General features: G+C 46.6%; 1 protein-coding gene across 2 annotated transcripts in view; it reads left to right on the top strand.

Moving 5' to 3' along the window:
- Window positions 1-5,430, top strand: part of Rcan1 (regulator of calcineurin 1) — an 82,469-nt gene extending 77,039 nt beyond the window's left edge. For both annotated transcript variants that reach the window (XM_070030631.1, XM_070030632.1), the window contains exons 3-4: window positions 632-791; window positions 3,673-5,430. In XM_070030631.1, coding sequence (XP_069886732.1) covers window positions 632-791; window positions 3,673-3,845 — 333 coding nt within the window. In that variant the 3' untranslated portion in view covers window positions 3,846-5,430. The remainder of the gene's footprint in view (window positions 1-631; window positions 792-3,672) is intronic.
- Window positions 5,431-16,482: the final 11,052 nt, after the last annotated feature.

Here is a 16,482-nt window from a genome sequence, read left to right as displayed (position 1 = left end):
ATTACAGGTATGAGACACCAGCTCCTAGCTTATTGTAAAAATTTCGGGGGAGACATATAAGCCATACATAAAATACAAAATGGTTAGCTTTTGATATAAAGTCTTCTGGCAGCCCTCTGGTCACAGATACAGTTTCTAAGACCAAGCTAGGATTATAGGATATTGGCTCATGAAGATTATTTTTTTAAGTCTGTGGGAAGGTGAATTTTTTGGTCCTTGATGTTTGACTTTTGCCAGGAGCCCTGGAAGCAGGGAAGGAAGTGCAGGAGGAACCCCAGGTCTCACTGTGGAAAGCTGTGTCCAGTTAGAAGAGGGTCCTGGCCTTGGGCCCTCCTTCCTCTGTGGCATAAGGAGCGGGGAGAAATGGATGCTGAGATCACTTCCGACCTCAAGGACAGGACTTCATTTTTTTCCCATTCGTACTAAAGCCATCTATGTCACTCACTGCCAGAGAGTCCAGTCACCCCTTTACCTTCTTCAGACCCATTTTAATTCACCTGGAAATCAATGTCCTGCTGCCTGGCCATAGTTCTGTCCCAGCACTCCTGTCTTCCAGAAGCTTCCATGGGGTGCTGTAAACCCACTGCAGTCTCCTCTCAGGACAGTGATGAGTATTGATTTCTCTCCTTAGACTTTACACATAGGAAGCTCACACCTGGCTCCACCCAATCCAGACAAGCAGTTTCTCATCTCTCCTCCTGCCTCTCCGCCAGTTGGATGGAAACAAGTAGAAGATGCTACTCCCGTCATAAATTACGATCTTTTATATGCTATCTCCAAGCTGGGGCCAGGTAAGCAGCACCCTAGGCTGGGGACAGGGTGGCATGGGAGACGGTCCCAGACCGGAGGCCTGCCTCTCAGAGCGTGGAGGGACCCCATTGCTCTGCACTCTCCAGAATCCAATGCAAGTGTGTCTTAGGATCTGAATTATTTCCATCCTCCCGCATCAAGTCACTCGTGTGTTCCTTGAGAAGCTGTGCAAAAGAGCAGCTGCCCATGGGTCCTGTGCTCGCCCCTCCTGCTAGTGGTCCCTTAACCCGACCTCTAACCCACAGGTACTCCCTGTGTGTCGATGCCCAGACCCCAGGTTCCGTTCCTCCAAGTGGGATGAGTGAGTGGACTTTGGGAAAGAGAAAAGAGACCCTCATTTTAGACATTGCACCTGAGCGGCGTGACTCATCATTGATCCCATTCTCACCTAACAGCACCTCAGGCCCTGGTGTCCACAACATGGGCCTCACACAGAACTGTAGGAGCTTACACCGTACCTGGTCCTTGTAGTCAATGCTCAGTACAGGACCTTTTTGAAAACTGTTCATTGCATGTCAGTGGCTCCTGTCCTGTGTGCTAGGTTTTGGTGGCAGGGCTAAGAGGAAAGAGATCTTGGAGTGAGGAAGACTGAGCCTCCTCCTGCCCCACCACAGAGCCAGCTGAGTAAGTGCTGAGACCATTATTCCTTGACCCACAATCTGATGTTCCTCTGGGTCGAGGGTTTTATTTTCATGAACCATCAGCAGATTCATGTTGAAAAGATTGCATTTCTGAAAACACAGACTACACAGAAATTCCCAGGGTGCTGTAAACCAAGAATCACGTTTCTGAGTGCTAATTGTGGCATGAAGGTCAAGGTGGAAGAGGGCTGGTTTGACCAAGTGTGTTGCCCTCTAAGACAGCGCTCAGAGACGCGCCTTAGCAAGGCTGAGTGTAAGGGAGGGAGCAGGTGGGGTCTCCACCAGGGTCAGTACCAGCTGCTCTAGAGGCAGGCAGTACTAGGACAGATAAGTCACGCGCCGGGACCGTCCTCACCTTTACTAAAGGCGGGGAAGAAGGCTTTTTTACAAAAGAAGATGTAATAAAGTCTACTTGGGGTCCGTTTATATAACACTGAACTTGAGGAATATTTTCTATTCCATCTGTGCTTTTTAAAGATACTGTGAACAGGGCTGGAGTCGCTGAACATCTGCCTAGCACACATGAGGCCCTGAGTGCAAACCCCCACGTTCACCAAAGATGTTGCAAATAGAGTGCCAAGCTCTGAACTTTCTGAACTGTGGTTGAGCGTAGACACACAAAGGCCTTTTCTGGTGACATGTGAGCCTCTCCTGCCTTAATGCGCTGAGCCAGCTGAGCCTCCGGCACATCTCCGGTGCAGTTACGTTAACACTCCAGCCTAGAGGGTCGGGGGAGGCAAGGCAGCGGTCTTCTCTGTGACAGTGCCTTCCACCTTTAGACAAGTGCGTGTGGAACAGGAGGCTGGAGGCTCTTCCTAGCTGCTCCTTCTACTGGAAATCAGCCACTGCAAGACCTCCTTTCTTGTGCTAATCTCAGTGCTGGCTAGCATTCTGTCACTGAGCTGCCTTCCTGCTCCCCTGTATTTTTAAATACAATTCTAGTCCTGGCACTGGTGGCTCATGCCTGTAATCTAGTTACCCAGTAGTCTGCGATCAGAGGATCATGGTTCAAAGCCAGCCCAACTAGGAAAATCTGTGAGACTCTTATCTCCAGTGAACCAGCAAAATCTGGAAGTGGAACCATGGCTCAAGTGATAGCTTGAGCAGAAAAAGAAAAACTTAAGGGATAGTGGCCACACCCTGAGTTCAAGCCCCAGTACAAGTACACACATGTGCACACACGTGTATACACACACACACACACACACACACACACACACACACACACCATTCTAGGCGACATGTTTCAGCCATGTATATTGTGAGCCAGATACTACGTGCTTACTCTTATGACTGGCTTCACAAAGTTGACACCTTTATTGTTCTCATATCACGAAGGGACTGAGGACATGTCATTTTGTGGGGCCTCTGCCAGGCTGCCTCCATCAGCACCCAAGACAAGACGGACATTCTCCATGGCCAGGCTGGCCCTGAAGGGGCGTCCCTTCCCTTTTTCATGTCGGTTGCTCAGCGGCAGAAGGCTCAGCCCACCTTTTCTGACCAGGGCGGGCTGGACAGGACTGAGCCTGGTCATACTTGGGCTACCACACAGTGGCACGCTCCTTGTTTGACATGACCCCTCATCCCATGCTGCCACATGGGCGTGGGCCTCCGGGGGCCTCCATGCCTCTCCCCGTCCCCGGCATACTGAGAGGCCCCCCAGAGGAGGCTCAGGACTTCAGTTTCCAAACATGTTTATTCATTTTGTACCTTTCTGGAACCACCCTTGGGAAAGGCTGACAGAGAGATAGTCAGGGACAAGAGAAGTCCACCGCATAAAAAGCACTCCTCCAGCCAGGCACCAGTGACACACGCCTGTAATCCTAGCTACACAGGGGGAGGAGATCTGAAGATCACTTTTTAGCCAGCCCAGGCAGAAAAGTCCATGAGACTCTTATCTCCACTTAACCAGCAAAGCCAGAAGCGCAAGTGTGGCTCAAGTGGTAGAATGCTAGCCTTGAGTAAAAAAGCCCAATGAGAGCATCTTGGTCCTAAGTTCAAGCCCCAAACCACACACTCCTCTACGCCTCACGCGCCTGGGCCCTGGGCCCAGCCCTGTACTGGAAGAATGTGTCTTTTTCTGAATGAGCCACCAAAAACATAGAAATGCAAAATGAGTCTGTCTGAGTCCCTCCTCCTTATTGAAGGTGCACTCACACCAGGAGCCCTTTGCATCTGGAGGACTTGTCCCTGTTAACCGGCAGTGATGTTCTTCCCCTAGGGGAGAAGTATGAACTGCACGCGGCCACCGACACCACTCCCAGCGTCGTGGTCCACGTGTGTGAGAGCGATCAAGAGAATGAGGAAGAGGAAGAGATGGAAAGAATGAAGAGACCCAAGCCAAAAATTATCCAGACGAGAAGGCCAGAGTACACACCTATCCACTTAAGCTGAACTGGCACACGGATGAAGAGCGTGCATTGAATTACACTCACCAGAGGAATCTTTTACTGTGCAAATGGCCGGTCACAACTTTGGAGGTGGCAGCTGTGACCGCTGGGGGAGAGAATCAAGGCTTTGTCTCCTTGTTCTGATGCTGCACCTCAGCCCCGGTGTCTGTGGCACCCGGAATGTCTTGGGCCATTCACTGAGTTTGTGGTGATCGCACAGGGACATTGGGAGTGTCTTGAGAAAACTGATCCTGATAGTGTTTTGTACTCATTCTTTTCTGGTAGGTTCTGTGTTTGCCAAGGCCAGGTTGGTCAGCAGGACTAGAGGGAGTTTTCTGTTTCTAACCAGGGTCCAGACCCAGCTGGTAGGCAGAGACCCCACTCCAGCATCACCAATGTCCATTGCTACAAGGTTGTGAAAGCAACCAGTCTATGTGGAAATTTGTAGCGTTTCATTTCTTCCTTCCTGTTCTCCTATCTGTGCATGTATACTATTGATTTTCAAGGCCACCCTCTGTTCCTGTATGAAGTTACATTGTTGTTTTACATCCGTAGGGAGGCCAGGTGTGCGTGGGGAAACTATCCCGTCCCAGGCCCCTCCCTGCCCCCCACCCCCTCTGTGTCACAGGTCTCATTTGTGGAATTCTGCCTGGAATGCATTCACCTGGCATCTGTCTGGTACATGTAACTTGTGATTGGGGGGCGGGGAGGGGAGGGAGAAAGTTGGCCTGAAATTCCTGTGTAGTTTAGCTTGGATAATTCAGAGAATAGCGGTTTCACTGCCAACTTTCAGTGGGTGAGAAAAGTTAGTTTTGGTGTTTGGGGTCAGACATTGGTTTCCATTGTTTTGTTTTGTTTTATGTAGTGGTTTGTGTCTGTGAATCATAGCCAGACTTCTGGGGATCTTGTTGGGTTGAGGTAGTCAGTTTTTCACCCCCACTGAAACCTCAAGATAAACTTGTAAATAAAGCTGGTAGTGTTTATCCATACGTGTTACACACTTGGATTGGAACAGTAGGGCAGTGGAGGAGTTGTATGATGTATTAACTTACCTGTGAATTGTCTGTGGTAGCAAACGCCGTACCATGTTTAACAGGATTGAACTCAAAGCATGTAAAGTGAGTCGTAGATGTGTGTTGATACAAGAAGGATGCAGTGCCTTCCCCCCACCCACGAATTCCTGAGGGAACCGTCACCCTAGCTGAACATTTGTAAAGTTTTTCTAGTTGTATTGTGTATGTCTAGTAAATAGGTATTATATTTTGGCCTTACAATACCATAACAAAGTTTGTCATTTTGAAATACCTAATGCCAAGTTAACAATGCATGCTTTGGAAAATCGGAAGATGGTCTTTTTCTTTCGTAAAGCAGATCTGTGTGCATTGAAGTCTTTGACTGTTTCTAACAAGAAATCGATTGAATGTTCTCACACCTCTGTTTACAGTACTTGGTAGGGGAGGCCTTGGTCAGGGAGAGGCCATTATAGCTGTTCAAGTGTTTCTAGTTAAGTGCTTTTAAACTGGAGAGGCTAACCTCAAAATATTTTTTTTAACTGCATTCTATAATAAATCAGCACAATATGCTCTTTATGGAAAAAGTTGTCTATTCCTCATTTTATTTCTAGGCCTAAGCTGTGAACTCTTTGAATTCTGCAGTCTCTGAGGAACATTCCTTTGCCAGTTTCAACATAGAAACTTCTGATTCTGCGCAATAGCTCAGTGTCTGCCACATGCACACACAGCACACCGTAAAAGGGTAAAATCAATAACCGGAAACTGAGTATTTCCATTGCCCAAGTGGATGACATAATGATGACGATTCTGTAGACCTACACCTCCATTAAACAGATTATTTGTCTTTAGTGCTTGGGATGGAATCTCGGGTCTCACACGTTAAGCAAATGCTCTACCACTGCTCTGTGCATCCACACCCCTAGTAAGGATAGGGATTGAGCCTTGTTTGATTTTAAAGATGTTCATTGGAGATGCTGCGTTGTAAAGGCTAGATGTGTTCAGAAGATCTGTAAGACTTCTGCTTGAAACTCAGGCTGCCTTCTTCCTGGAACTTCAAGTACTGCTAAGTGTAAGCTGCCTGGCCAGCCCACAAACACCTCAGTGATAGAATAATCTTTGTTGAAATCTGAAAAACTAATCATTTGGGTAGTACTGGGATTAAATTTACGATTCTCTTACTTGCTGGGCAGGTTCTCTGCCACTTGAGCAAGGCCCATAATCCTTTGACTCTTAGTTCCTTTCTCAGTCTAATGTTTTTGCCCTGCCTGGCCTCAGTCCATGGTTTTTCTGCCATCACCTCTGGAGGAGCAGGGATTAGAAGAATGTACCACCACTCTCCAACAAGGGATCTTGATCAGGATTTACTTTACGTGTTTCAGCATGAAAATTCACATGCTACTTTTTTTTTTCCTTTTATGAAATGTACCATTCTGTCATTCCCAACCAGCATTTATTTGCATATTTTACAATTATATACATTCAAGATTTGAACATGTTGAAAGATCCACATTTTCATCCAGTTGCTCAGATCATTATTGAGCAGATTTGCTAACTAACTGCCTGGAGAGAGAAGGAAGGTATATCCAAATGGAAATACAGCCTAGGATCCCTTCTGGCAAGCAAAGGATAGACTAAGCATTGTGCTGGACCCAGATCCTAATTCACAAAGAATCCTAGAAGGAAATCGAGATGTGTTGCAAGTTAATTCAGACTTCCAGAAGATCCTCTTACCTAATTGGAAAAAAGTTGGCAGCAAAACAGAGTCTAGAGTGTAAAATCAGACATCACCAAAGGTCCTCAGTGCGGACTGTCTCTGTAATGGGACCATGTGGCAATTTCAGAATGTGGAAATTTCAGAATCATTTATATACTAGGTCACTAGTTCCCAGGCTGCTAGATCTAAAGGACCCCAAATGAGAGCACACCCAAGAGTCAAATGTCTTTGAACAGGGCTCAGTGAAATGCAAAGTGACAGGCACAAATCAGGCATAAGCATGCAGCACATTCTCCTTTTCATTTATGAAGTCTATTTCTTAAGTAGGTTTGTGTGTTAGTCAGTTTACAACACTGTAAGAAATAATCTCAGAAGCAGTTTCAAGGAGGAAGAATTGATTTTGGCCAATGATTTCAGAGGTTTCAGTCCATGCTAGTCTGGCTCCATTGTTTCCTGGGCCAGGGGTGAAGCAGAGCATCATGGGAGAGCAAAGATGATTGCCACACAGCAGCGAGGAAGGGGGAAGAAAGAGAAACAGAGAGAGAGAGAGAGAGGGAGCACTAGATAAAATTTTTGCAGTAATGCTTTGAGTGACCTATTTCCTCCTGCCAGTTTCCATCTCCTAAAGTTTCCAGAATCTTCTGAAATAGCAACACCAGCTAGAAACCATGAGACATTACGTACTCAAACCATACCAGTCTGATAGAATATATGACTGACCTAACAGTAAATAACATGCTGTCCAAGGAGAGGAAACGCAGCAAAATTTTGGAGGAGGGTGGTGACGAAAGGAACCTAGCGACTCATGTAGCTGTTAATACTCGGATTATGCGCACTGGTCTGCACTTGATGAGCATTTAGGATTTTACATTTCCAGAATGTTGTGTGGGTCACTGCCTACAGGAGATTTGGGTTTTCAGAGAGCTTTTAATTTTAGGTAAAAAGTACAGAACTTACTACAAACTAAATATTAAACTGCGGAAGATTAAATGTACCACATGGGCATGTTATGACTAGAAATGAACGGGCAGCTGGAGTATTTCATACTAAATAGTGTTTGCAGAACTTTCTGGAATGTTTGCCACAATAGAGTAAGTACATACCCAGTCCCATTCATCTAAAGGTCACCGACTCAGATGGAAACTGCATAAATAATTTACCCTAAAATTACTTAGGAAGGCTCTTATGATAACAAATGTGCTTTCTTTTCCCAGTCTCTGTCTCTAAGTGGGGCACGGAGAGACTTCGTTTTCCAAGTATGCATCGTCTGCTGGCAGGCAGCCTTTCACATCTGAAACTCTCACAGTGTGACTCATTGCTAAGTTACATGGATAGATAGATTTGATTCTCCCAGCCCTCGTTTCCTTCCTGGTTCTTCGTGAAAGGTCATTTTAATCATGGCTATGTTTGTGAAAGACAAGTGATTGAGATGCGGTGCCCACACTCGGCCTTTTCTCTTTCCTGTCAGGATTCTGATTGAGGTTTTATTCACAGAAAGGGAGGCCAAGCAGAAGCAGAACCACTGCTCATAGCTCTTCACTGTGGCCCCCAGAGCCCCTGGCCTGCATCCATCTGCCTACCTGCCTCTGTCTAAAATATTACTCCACCACCCCAGCTCAGGCCTGCTCACTCCACCCCGGAAGAGTAGGCCCATGTCCACTCTGCTCATCTCTCTCTGGATCACAAACAGTGATCCCTCTGTCAAGCTCCCAACGTTCAATAAATATTACTGAAATAATTAACTATCTGCCCTGCATTGTCCAGCATTAATGAGCGTCATTGCTAGCTACTGCTGCTGATGCCCACCCATGCCCTCGTCTGATGGGACAGATTTAAAATTTGACTTGGATCATATTTTCTTCCTTAAAGTTTCATGTAGGATCGTTTTCCTAAATATCCAGAGCTAGTACTTTGCTTCCTCAAAGATAATATTTACATGGATGTAAAATACTAAAAGAAGTGGGGGTGGTGGTTTGTGAGCCTTTTGCAAAAGGGAAGTATACCCCAGGCAGTTGTTGGCAGATACCCCAAGCACGAAAGGACCCCCGTGGCGGAGGCTGGTCATGCCACAGGTCTATGGGTGGGGCACGGGGGCAAGGATGGAAGCCAGGAATTACCAAAAATGTAACGTACGCCTGAGAACTTAGTCTTCCTCCCCCAGGAAACAGGTATTTGAATCTTGGCTGGGACACCACTGGATGCTCTATGGGTGATAGTTCTCCGCAAGGCAGAAGTGACGGTGACTTACAGATCCCCTAAAGGCCCGCCGTGGGGAACACCCCACCCTGTGGCCAGTGCTTGAAGAGTCCTGGGATGCTGAGCGGATGCGCTGAGAATGGAGTCACAGGAGGCCCAACAGACAGGTCCACGTCGGTAGGCTGTCCTCTGCTGCCAGGGATCCTCCACTCAGGAACGTGGCAAAGGTACCTCAGGGGCCGTGCTCCGAGTTCAGCTGAGGTAAGTTGAGCCCTACTGGTAGCTTCTTCCAAATGCAAAAGCGAGAAGACAAATCCCAGAGACACACAAGGAAGGATCAGAAGGAGAGGCAAGGTGCTAGGCATGCACAGCCTTGGGACGGGGTGAGGGGGCAGCGGTCAGGGTCTCCAATCTAAAGAGTTTCTTCATAGTCGCTAGAACATTCCCTGACTCCGGAGGAGTCCTGCCTGACGACGAGCAGGCATGATGTCAGTTAAGATTTCAGAGTGGTGGAGGGCTGAATGCTCAGATGGCCCTCAAGGTTGCCACCCCACCCATGCCCAGGGTAAACAGGCCCGGTATAACTCTGCTTGTAGGCAGGACATCTGGTAATGGTGGCACAGCATGCTTGCATTCGGTCTTGCTGATGGAGTGAAGGTCTGGAGCCAGTTGGCTTTGAGCTCATCAGAAAGGTGATTCTGAGTGAGTCTGGCTTAATCAACCACAGGCCTACAGGAAGCAGCAACTCCCCCTGCTGGCCAGAAAGAACCAAGCAGCCACACAGGTAGTGGAGGTGCTTTTCCAGTCCTTGGTGGGGTTAGATGGGTCTTTCCCTGCAAAGAACAGTCCAGCAGCAACCAAGAAAAGCAACACCTCAGGGAGACCACCACAAGACACCCAGGCTCTCCTCGAATGACTCCTTTACTTTATTTGTGTTTATTTAAACACTGAGATTCTGCCTTTTGTTGTTGCTGCTGCTGCTGTTTTCCAATATTAAGGTTTTGAATTCAGGGTGTCATACTTGTCTGGATTACTGGCTCAGCTAGTGCTCTACCATTTGAGCTACCCCTCCAGTCTAGCTTTTTTCAGGTTCTTTTGGAGATTGAATCTTGTGGACTTTTCTGCCCAGGCTAGCTTCAAACTATGATGCTCTAGATCTCAGCCTTCTGAACAGGCAAGCCTATGGTGCCCAGTTTATCTTCTTTTTTAATGAATGTATTTGTCAGTGTATTCTAGTAAGACCTTTCCTAAGCAATTCCAAAAAAGAAAAAAATAGAAACTCAATTTTTTGAAAAGTTAAAATACCCCTGATACAAAATAAACTCATGATAGTTTTAAAACCCAGGATTCTCATTATCTGAATGAGAGTTAACACATAAATAATCACACATATAAGCTATTATAAGGTTATAATATTCCATTTAATATTCAGAGTATCCGTTGAACATCCCAAAGTGCCAGGCACTATTTGCAGAGCTCAAGATAAAATGATGTAAAGAACCAACACCAAGCAACACGCCTCTAATCCTAGCTATCCAGGAGGCTGAGATCCGATTACTGTGGTTCAAAATCAGCCTAAGGAGGAAAGTTCCTGAGACTCTTATCTCCAATTACTTACCAAATAGCTAGAAGTAGAGCTATGGCTCAAGTACTAGCCTTGTACAGAAAAAAACTAGGATACAGTGTTCAGGCCCTGTGTTCAAGTCCTAGTACCACACGCTTGTGCACGCATGCACATGCACACACACACAGAGCCAACACTGAATATTTTCTCACAGAGCTTGGTAAAGGAATAAGATAGTAAATGTATAATCATTTCAGATAGGGACAGTCCATCAAGACCAACAAGATGCATTATTTCCCCACTGCTAAAGCCAGTCACCACAAATGTAGTGCTTTGAGCCCGCACATATTTGTTATCTTGCAGTTCTGGAGGTCAGAATGCTAACATTGGTGTCTGCAGGGTTGAGTGCCTCCTGGAAGTTGTAGGGAAAATGTTCCTTTGCTTGTTGCAGCATCTGGGACACGTGACCACACCCCTTCTCACCTGTTGGTAGGGAAGGATTCTCACCAGACCCCTTAGCTCTGGGGATGCATGTACACCCCATTCCCAGGTCTGATGAGGTCAGCAGCAGTGTATTCCTTACATCTGCTGGAAACCTGGGACCGTGGGCCACCCTCACAACCCAGGAATCAGTGGGGACTTCACCTGGTCTGTCTGGGGACGTGGGTCTGCCCTTTGGCTTGGTTGAAGGACCCCACCCCTAGAAGCCAATGGGGACGAGGACTTGTCATTAGGCCGTTAGGTTGGTCCCGTCTCACCAGATGCTCAGGCAGCACATAGTACTATGCCCCCTTCCCCAGGGGCCCATCTAACCTTAGTCTCCTGGGGAGACTTCAGGCCCAAGGGGAGTGTCTGCAATTCCCTGGGTAAACCACACTCTCTCCCTACTCCATGTCTTCACTTGCAATGACTTCCTCCGACCTTCCAGTCCCATCTGCTACAGGTCCTTCCTCCCAGGTCCCATGAAGCCCTTGTGCCCCACATGCAATTCTTATAGGCCATTTGTGCAATTCCTTTTTTTTTTTTCAAGAAATATTTTATTTTATTTTTATTTTTTTGTATTGTGAAAATATTGTACAGAGGGGTTACAATTACATGGGCAAGATAATGAGTACATTTCTTGTCAAGCATTGTAGCCTCCTCCTTTGTTTCCCCTCCCCATCCCTTCCCATCCTTCCCCCCGCCCATGCCCCCAATCCTCCCTGCCCCCCCCACCAAAGTTGTAAAGTTCGTTTTCGACATAACGACTTGTACATCTCATTGTTGAAATGGGTCCACCTGTATCCCTATTGAAACGATTTGTTTTTTCTCCTTCCCCTCCACAAATTATACCGACATCCAATACAGTGAAAGCAGGGTTATACTGTGGGGAAGGGACATACAAAGCAACAAAGAAATAATCTCATAAATGTATTAGAAACAATTGCATGAAAGAAAAAAAAACATTTGAATACATATCTTATGGTTCATTTCCCTAACATCACCTTATCTGACCTTTTCTGCTTGACTCAGACATATACTAGCTATTGCAAATAAGGGAAACCATGGGACCTATGTTTCTTTGGGCTTGGCTTACTTCACTTAATATAATTTTTTCCAAGCCTTTCCATTTCCTAACAAATGGGGCAATGTCATTCTTTCTGATGGAGGCCATTTGTGCAATTCCTGAGTCTCCTATCCTGCTCTCCAACCCATTTGCCAATATGTTCAAGTAAACGGTCGCCAGTACACAGCAGGATTCTAGCAATGTAGGAGGCACTCCATATTCAACTCGGTTCTTTTTCAGTTAACTCTTTGTAGATCTCCGCTGACGCCCTTGAGCATTGCTAGGTCTGTGTGGGTGGTGGGACCTGGGACAGAGCAGGTGATGCACATAAATATTTCACAGGGCAGTTTGCTCACTGGAGACAAGGTGGCCAAATAGGGATGCCAGCGCCTGGATTTCCCCCCACGTGCTGCCGGGGTGGGCTGGCTTTCACCCACCATGCCCCAGTCTGCATTCACATTGTGCTCCATCCAGGTCAGTGGTGTTAGGCTCAAGCCAGAGCTCACTGAGCAGTGAGCAAACATTTCTGAGACACATTAAGTCTAGAAACCCAACTATTTTCTTAACCTCCTGGCATCTGTAGGGCCTCATTTGGAGAACCAGGACAGAGCGGATATTCATGGGTTTTAACCTGCAACATGGAGCCATGGAATTCTGAATGTACAATGCCTGAGAAATTTCCTAGAGGGAAAGAACAAAACAGTCCCCTGGAATAGAGCGTTGAACATAGAAGCGCTTTTGCAAATCACCTGCCAAACAGGTGGTTAGAGCCACAGTCACCCAAAGGTGTGTTTGCACTCAGAGATGAAGATTACAGATGGACAAGCTTTCTTGGGGTAAACAGGGTGTGCTGAATGAGCGAGCGCACAGGCAAGTGTTCGTTCTCAGTTTGGATTTGGGCAAGGATTACGTGACATGTGTTCCCCCACCTCAATATCAAGTGATCCTACGGCCTAAAGAGGTTTCCTGTCCCCTATCCCTGCACATAGCTCTGGGAATACACAAAGCCAGGTATGATTCCTGCTGTTTGAAATCTCAACCTGCCTCTGCTTCTCTTTTCGACATCTACTCACTTAGTATTCTCTTACCTCTGCCTCCTGAGTATCTGAATTAAAGACGTGTGCCTGGATGACTATTAGAGCCATGCCTCTGAAAGGAAACTTTAAAAAAGGACTTTGTGACCTCTAATCATGAGTCAGTGGCACGCTGGCTGAATTCCAGGGTCAGGCCACTGCCCTGAGCATCAATTTGCACTCCGTGTGTGTCAGTGGGTGAACAATGAATGGACAGTAGTTCCTCAGTGAATTGTTGTTGATTGACAGTGGGATCTGTAGGTCAAGCTGTCAGGTAGAGTCAGGGCATGAAGGACAAACTGTCCAGGTAGACACAGGAGACAAGCACTAGGAATAAGGAGAACTCCAAGCTTAGCACACACCCACATGGGCGTGTCCTGAGATGAAAAAGACCCATAGTGCTGGGCACCAGTAGCTCATGCCGATACCTGCTACTCAGGAGGTAGAGATCTTAGGATCACAGTTCAAAGCCAGCCCAGCCAGGGAAGTCCATAAGACTCATCTCTAATTAATCACAGAAAAAGTCAGAAGTAGTGCTGTGGCTCAAGTGTTAAGAGTGCTAGCCTTGAACAAAAGGAGCTCAGGGACAGAGCCCAGGTACAGAGTTCAAGCCCCAGGACCGGCACACACACACAAAGACCTATTTTTTTTTCTTCTAAGTTGTAGTTAGTACTATTGATAGATCCAAAGAGATGAAAAACTAACTGTATGATTTTGGCAAAGAGGAATATCCTGTTTAGAGCAGTTTCTCTCACTGTTGAATTCATCCATTTTTGTTCTTTTTTAATGTATGAATTGAGGTCCAACACAATGCTAAGGGCTAGTAATAGAGATTATTCAAAGTCTTACTAATTTAGACAGGCTTGAATACCAGAAGGATTGGTTGTTTATGAGACAGTTCATTTCTTCCATTCGCAAGACAATTCTTAACCAGTGAGAAGCTTTCTGTCTACACAGACCCAAAAAGGAAAGGTGGTGTAAACAGTTGGCAAGAACACGAGAGCATGGAATTTTAATCTCATCCCTCCCCAGTTTTCATGGCGTCAGTATTTCTAATCTTAATGTCTGAGACTTCTGTGTATCAACCTACTGGCTGGTTAAACCACCGTGAGACCTGGTGACCCACAGAAATAGAGGTGGCCAGCGCTATTGTGGAACATGATTTTCTACTCTGTAGGGAAAGGGTAGTACCAGTACTGAGGTTTGAACTCAGGGCCCAGGCACTGTCCCTTAGCTTTTTCACTCAAGGCTGGTGCTCTACCACTTGAGCCACAGTTCCCTTCTGGCTTTTCAGTGGTTAATTGGAGATAGAAATCCCATGGACTCTCTCTGGGCTGACTTCAAACTGCAATTCTCAAATTTCAGCCTCCTGAGTAGCTGGGATTACAGGCCTGAGCCCCTGGCATCCAGTACTCGTGTGGTTTCTGGATGCAGCATCTCGCTATGCCTAGTCTTGACTAGAACTGGCAGCTGCCATCTTCGGTTTGCAGAGGTCATAGACAATCCAGCGACAAAGCGGGGGCCCCCAAGAGGTGAGATCACAGTTCAGCAGTAGGTCCTCATGTCTGAACTTGTTCCTGCGCCCTTATATGGAGCTCATGTCTGCAGAACTTTCTCTACCAGTGCCTCCACCGTCAGGCTCTGCCAGTTTTCCAGTGTTCCCATAGGCTCCCCTACCAACACCTCATGAAACCAGAGACTGTAGCCTCCTCACCCACCTCCTTCCTGCCCCAGGGTCTTGCAAGTCTGTCTGCAGGCCCTTTACCAAGAGAGATGACCTCACCCTCTTTCTCAGACAGCTTTCTCCCTCTAGGAAAATAACAAGGGTTGAGACTGAGGCTGAGAGTGTCTTCTTCAGCCAATGGGTCTCTGTCCATCCAGGCTTGAATGAGTCCATTCACCCCCATGCTTCAAACCCTTTCTCCATTCTCAGTGGGGCTTGAAGCAGCACTCTACATGGGGATTGTTCTCAATCTTCTGCTGGGAGCAGGGTTTGTCATTAGTGGTACAGTTATGGTTATTATTCAAGATGGCTCTGTGAATATGGTTGCCTAGAACGAGAGTCTATGATGTCATCACTCAGTGTCTATGGAGGATTGGTTCCAGGGCCCCACAGACACCAAAACACAGGGATGCTCAAGTCTTTTTTTTATTTGCATAACAATCTTTGCATATAACCTATTAACATCATTCCCTGGACTTTAAATCACGTCTAGATTACATGTAAGTGCTATGTAAATAGCTGATTCTCAATGGCTATCAGGTCAAACTCATCATATGCCAAAAAGAAATCTTTGAGGATAGCATAGTCCTTTCACAGACAATCTCCCCAGACCCAAGGTTCCGTGTTTCCTTTCTCCATCCCCACCCTCATCTTTCCTTCAGAAATCTACCAAATGCTTCAATAGAGTCGGAACTTGCAAGTCCAAAGGCCTACTTAGTTAGTCTTGACCTGTGAGTACAGAAGAGTGATTACCAACTATGGAGAGTTACAAGTAAAATAATTCAAGCCTCAAGGCAAGTTCCTATATCTCTTCTTAGATCTAAGATTGGCTCCCAAACTGGCTCTCTGATAAAGCCGCAGGAATCTGCACAGGGTTCACCAAGGCGTCACCAGGTCCTGGGAAATGAAATCAAAGTTCTGATACCTGGGACCTAACCCAAACTAATTAAATCATAACTCCTGGGCCGTTTTTAATGCTCTCTGGGATTTGGAAATGTAGCCAAGCTCGAGAACCACCTTTAGGAGGCAGAGTATGAAAGAACCTTTTATGTGTTCCTATGGAGTGTAGCCTGCAGCCTTCAAGTCTCTGAAACTTTGTAGTGGGGATGGACAGGAAGATGGAAGCTTTTGAGAGCTCTCCTGATGGCTTTGTAAAGGATGGACCAGTCAGAAGAGGTTTGGATGTCTGAGTGTGCCATTGCTATAATAAACATATGAGGCAGTCGACTTATAGAAAGAATACATTGCCGTATGTGGTGGACATTGGGAGTCCCAGCCCTTGAAAGGTAGAGGCAGGCATGTGATGAGTTCAAGGCCAACTGGGGCTGCTACACGGTGAGTTCCAGGCCGTCAGGAGACTCTGTCTCAAAGGGAAAAAAATTAAAAAGACACAAACCAGCTTCTTTTGACTCACAGCTTTGGAGGTTTCAAGCCTTGATCCGTAGGCCCTGTTGGTTTGGGGCCTGTGGCGGGGAAGCACAGCATGGCAGGAGCCCATCACAGAAGGGGAAAGAATGCATTGAGGGCCAGGGTCCAACTCTGCCTTTTGAAGACATTCCTCCAAAAGTTGAAACAAACCCCCACTAGGCACTAGCATGTGACAGGTTGAGACCAGGCTTTGGACACTGAGGACACTTACCCAAACCAATGCAGTGTATGAATCTACATGAGAGCCATCTGAGCTTCAGGTCAGACGGGAGCAAGGGGAACTAGAAGAAAGGACTAAGCCTGAGAAGATTAAGGAGGGGACTGACATTGCTGTCGCTCCAGGATGTCTGTCCTTTGCTACTTTTCTGCGTTTCTTCTGTTTCT

This window comes from Dipodomys merriami, unplaced genomic scaffold, assembly GCF_024711535.1.
Source record: "Dipodomys merriami isolate MVZ:Mamm:240054 unplaced genomic scaffold, mDipMer1.0.p SCAF_2, whole genome shotgun sequence".
In the NCBI taxonomy this organism is placed as follows: domain Eukaryota; kingdom Metazoa; phylum Chordata; class Mammalia; order Rodentia; family Heteromyidae; genus Dipodomys; species Dipodomys merriami.
The sequence above is the reverse complement of the archived record's forward strand: the minus strand, read 5'-3'. Positions and strand labels throughout refer to the sequence as shown.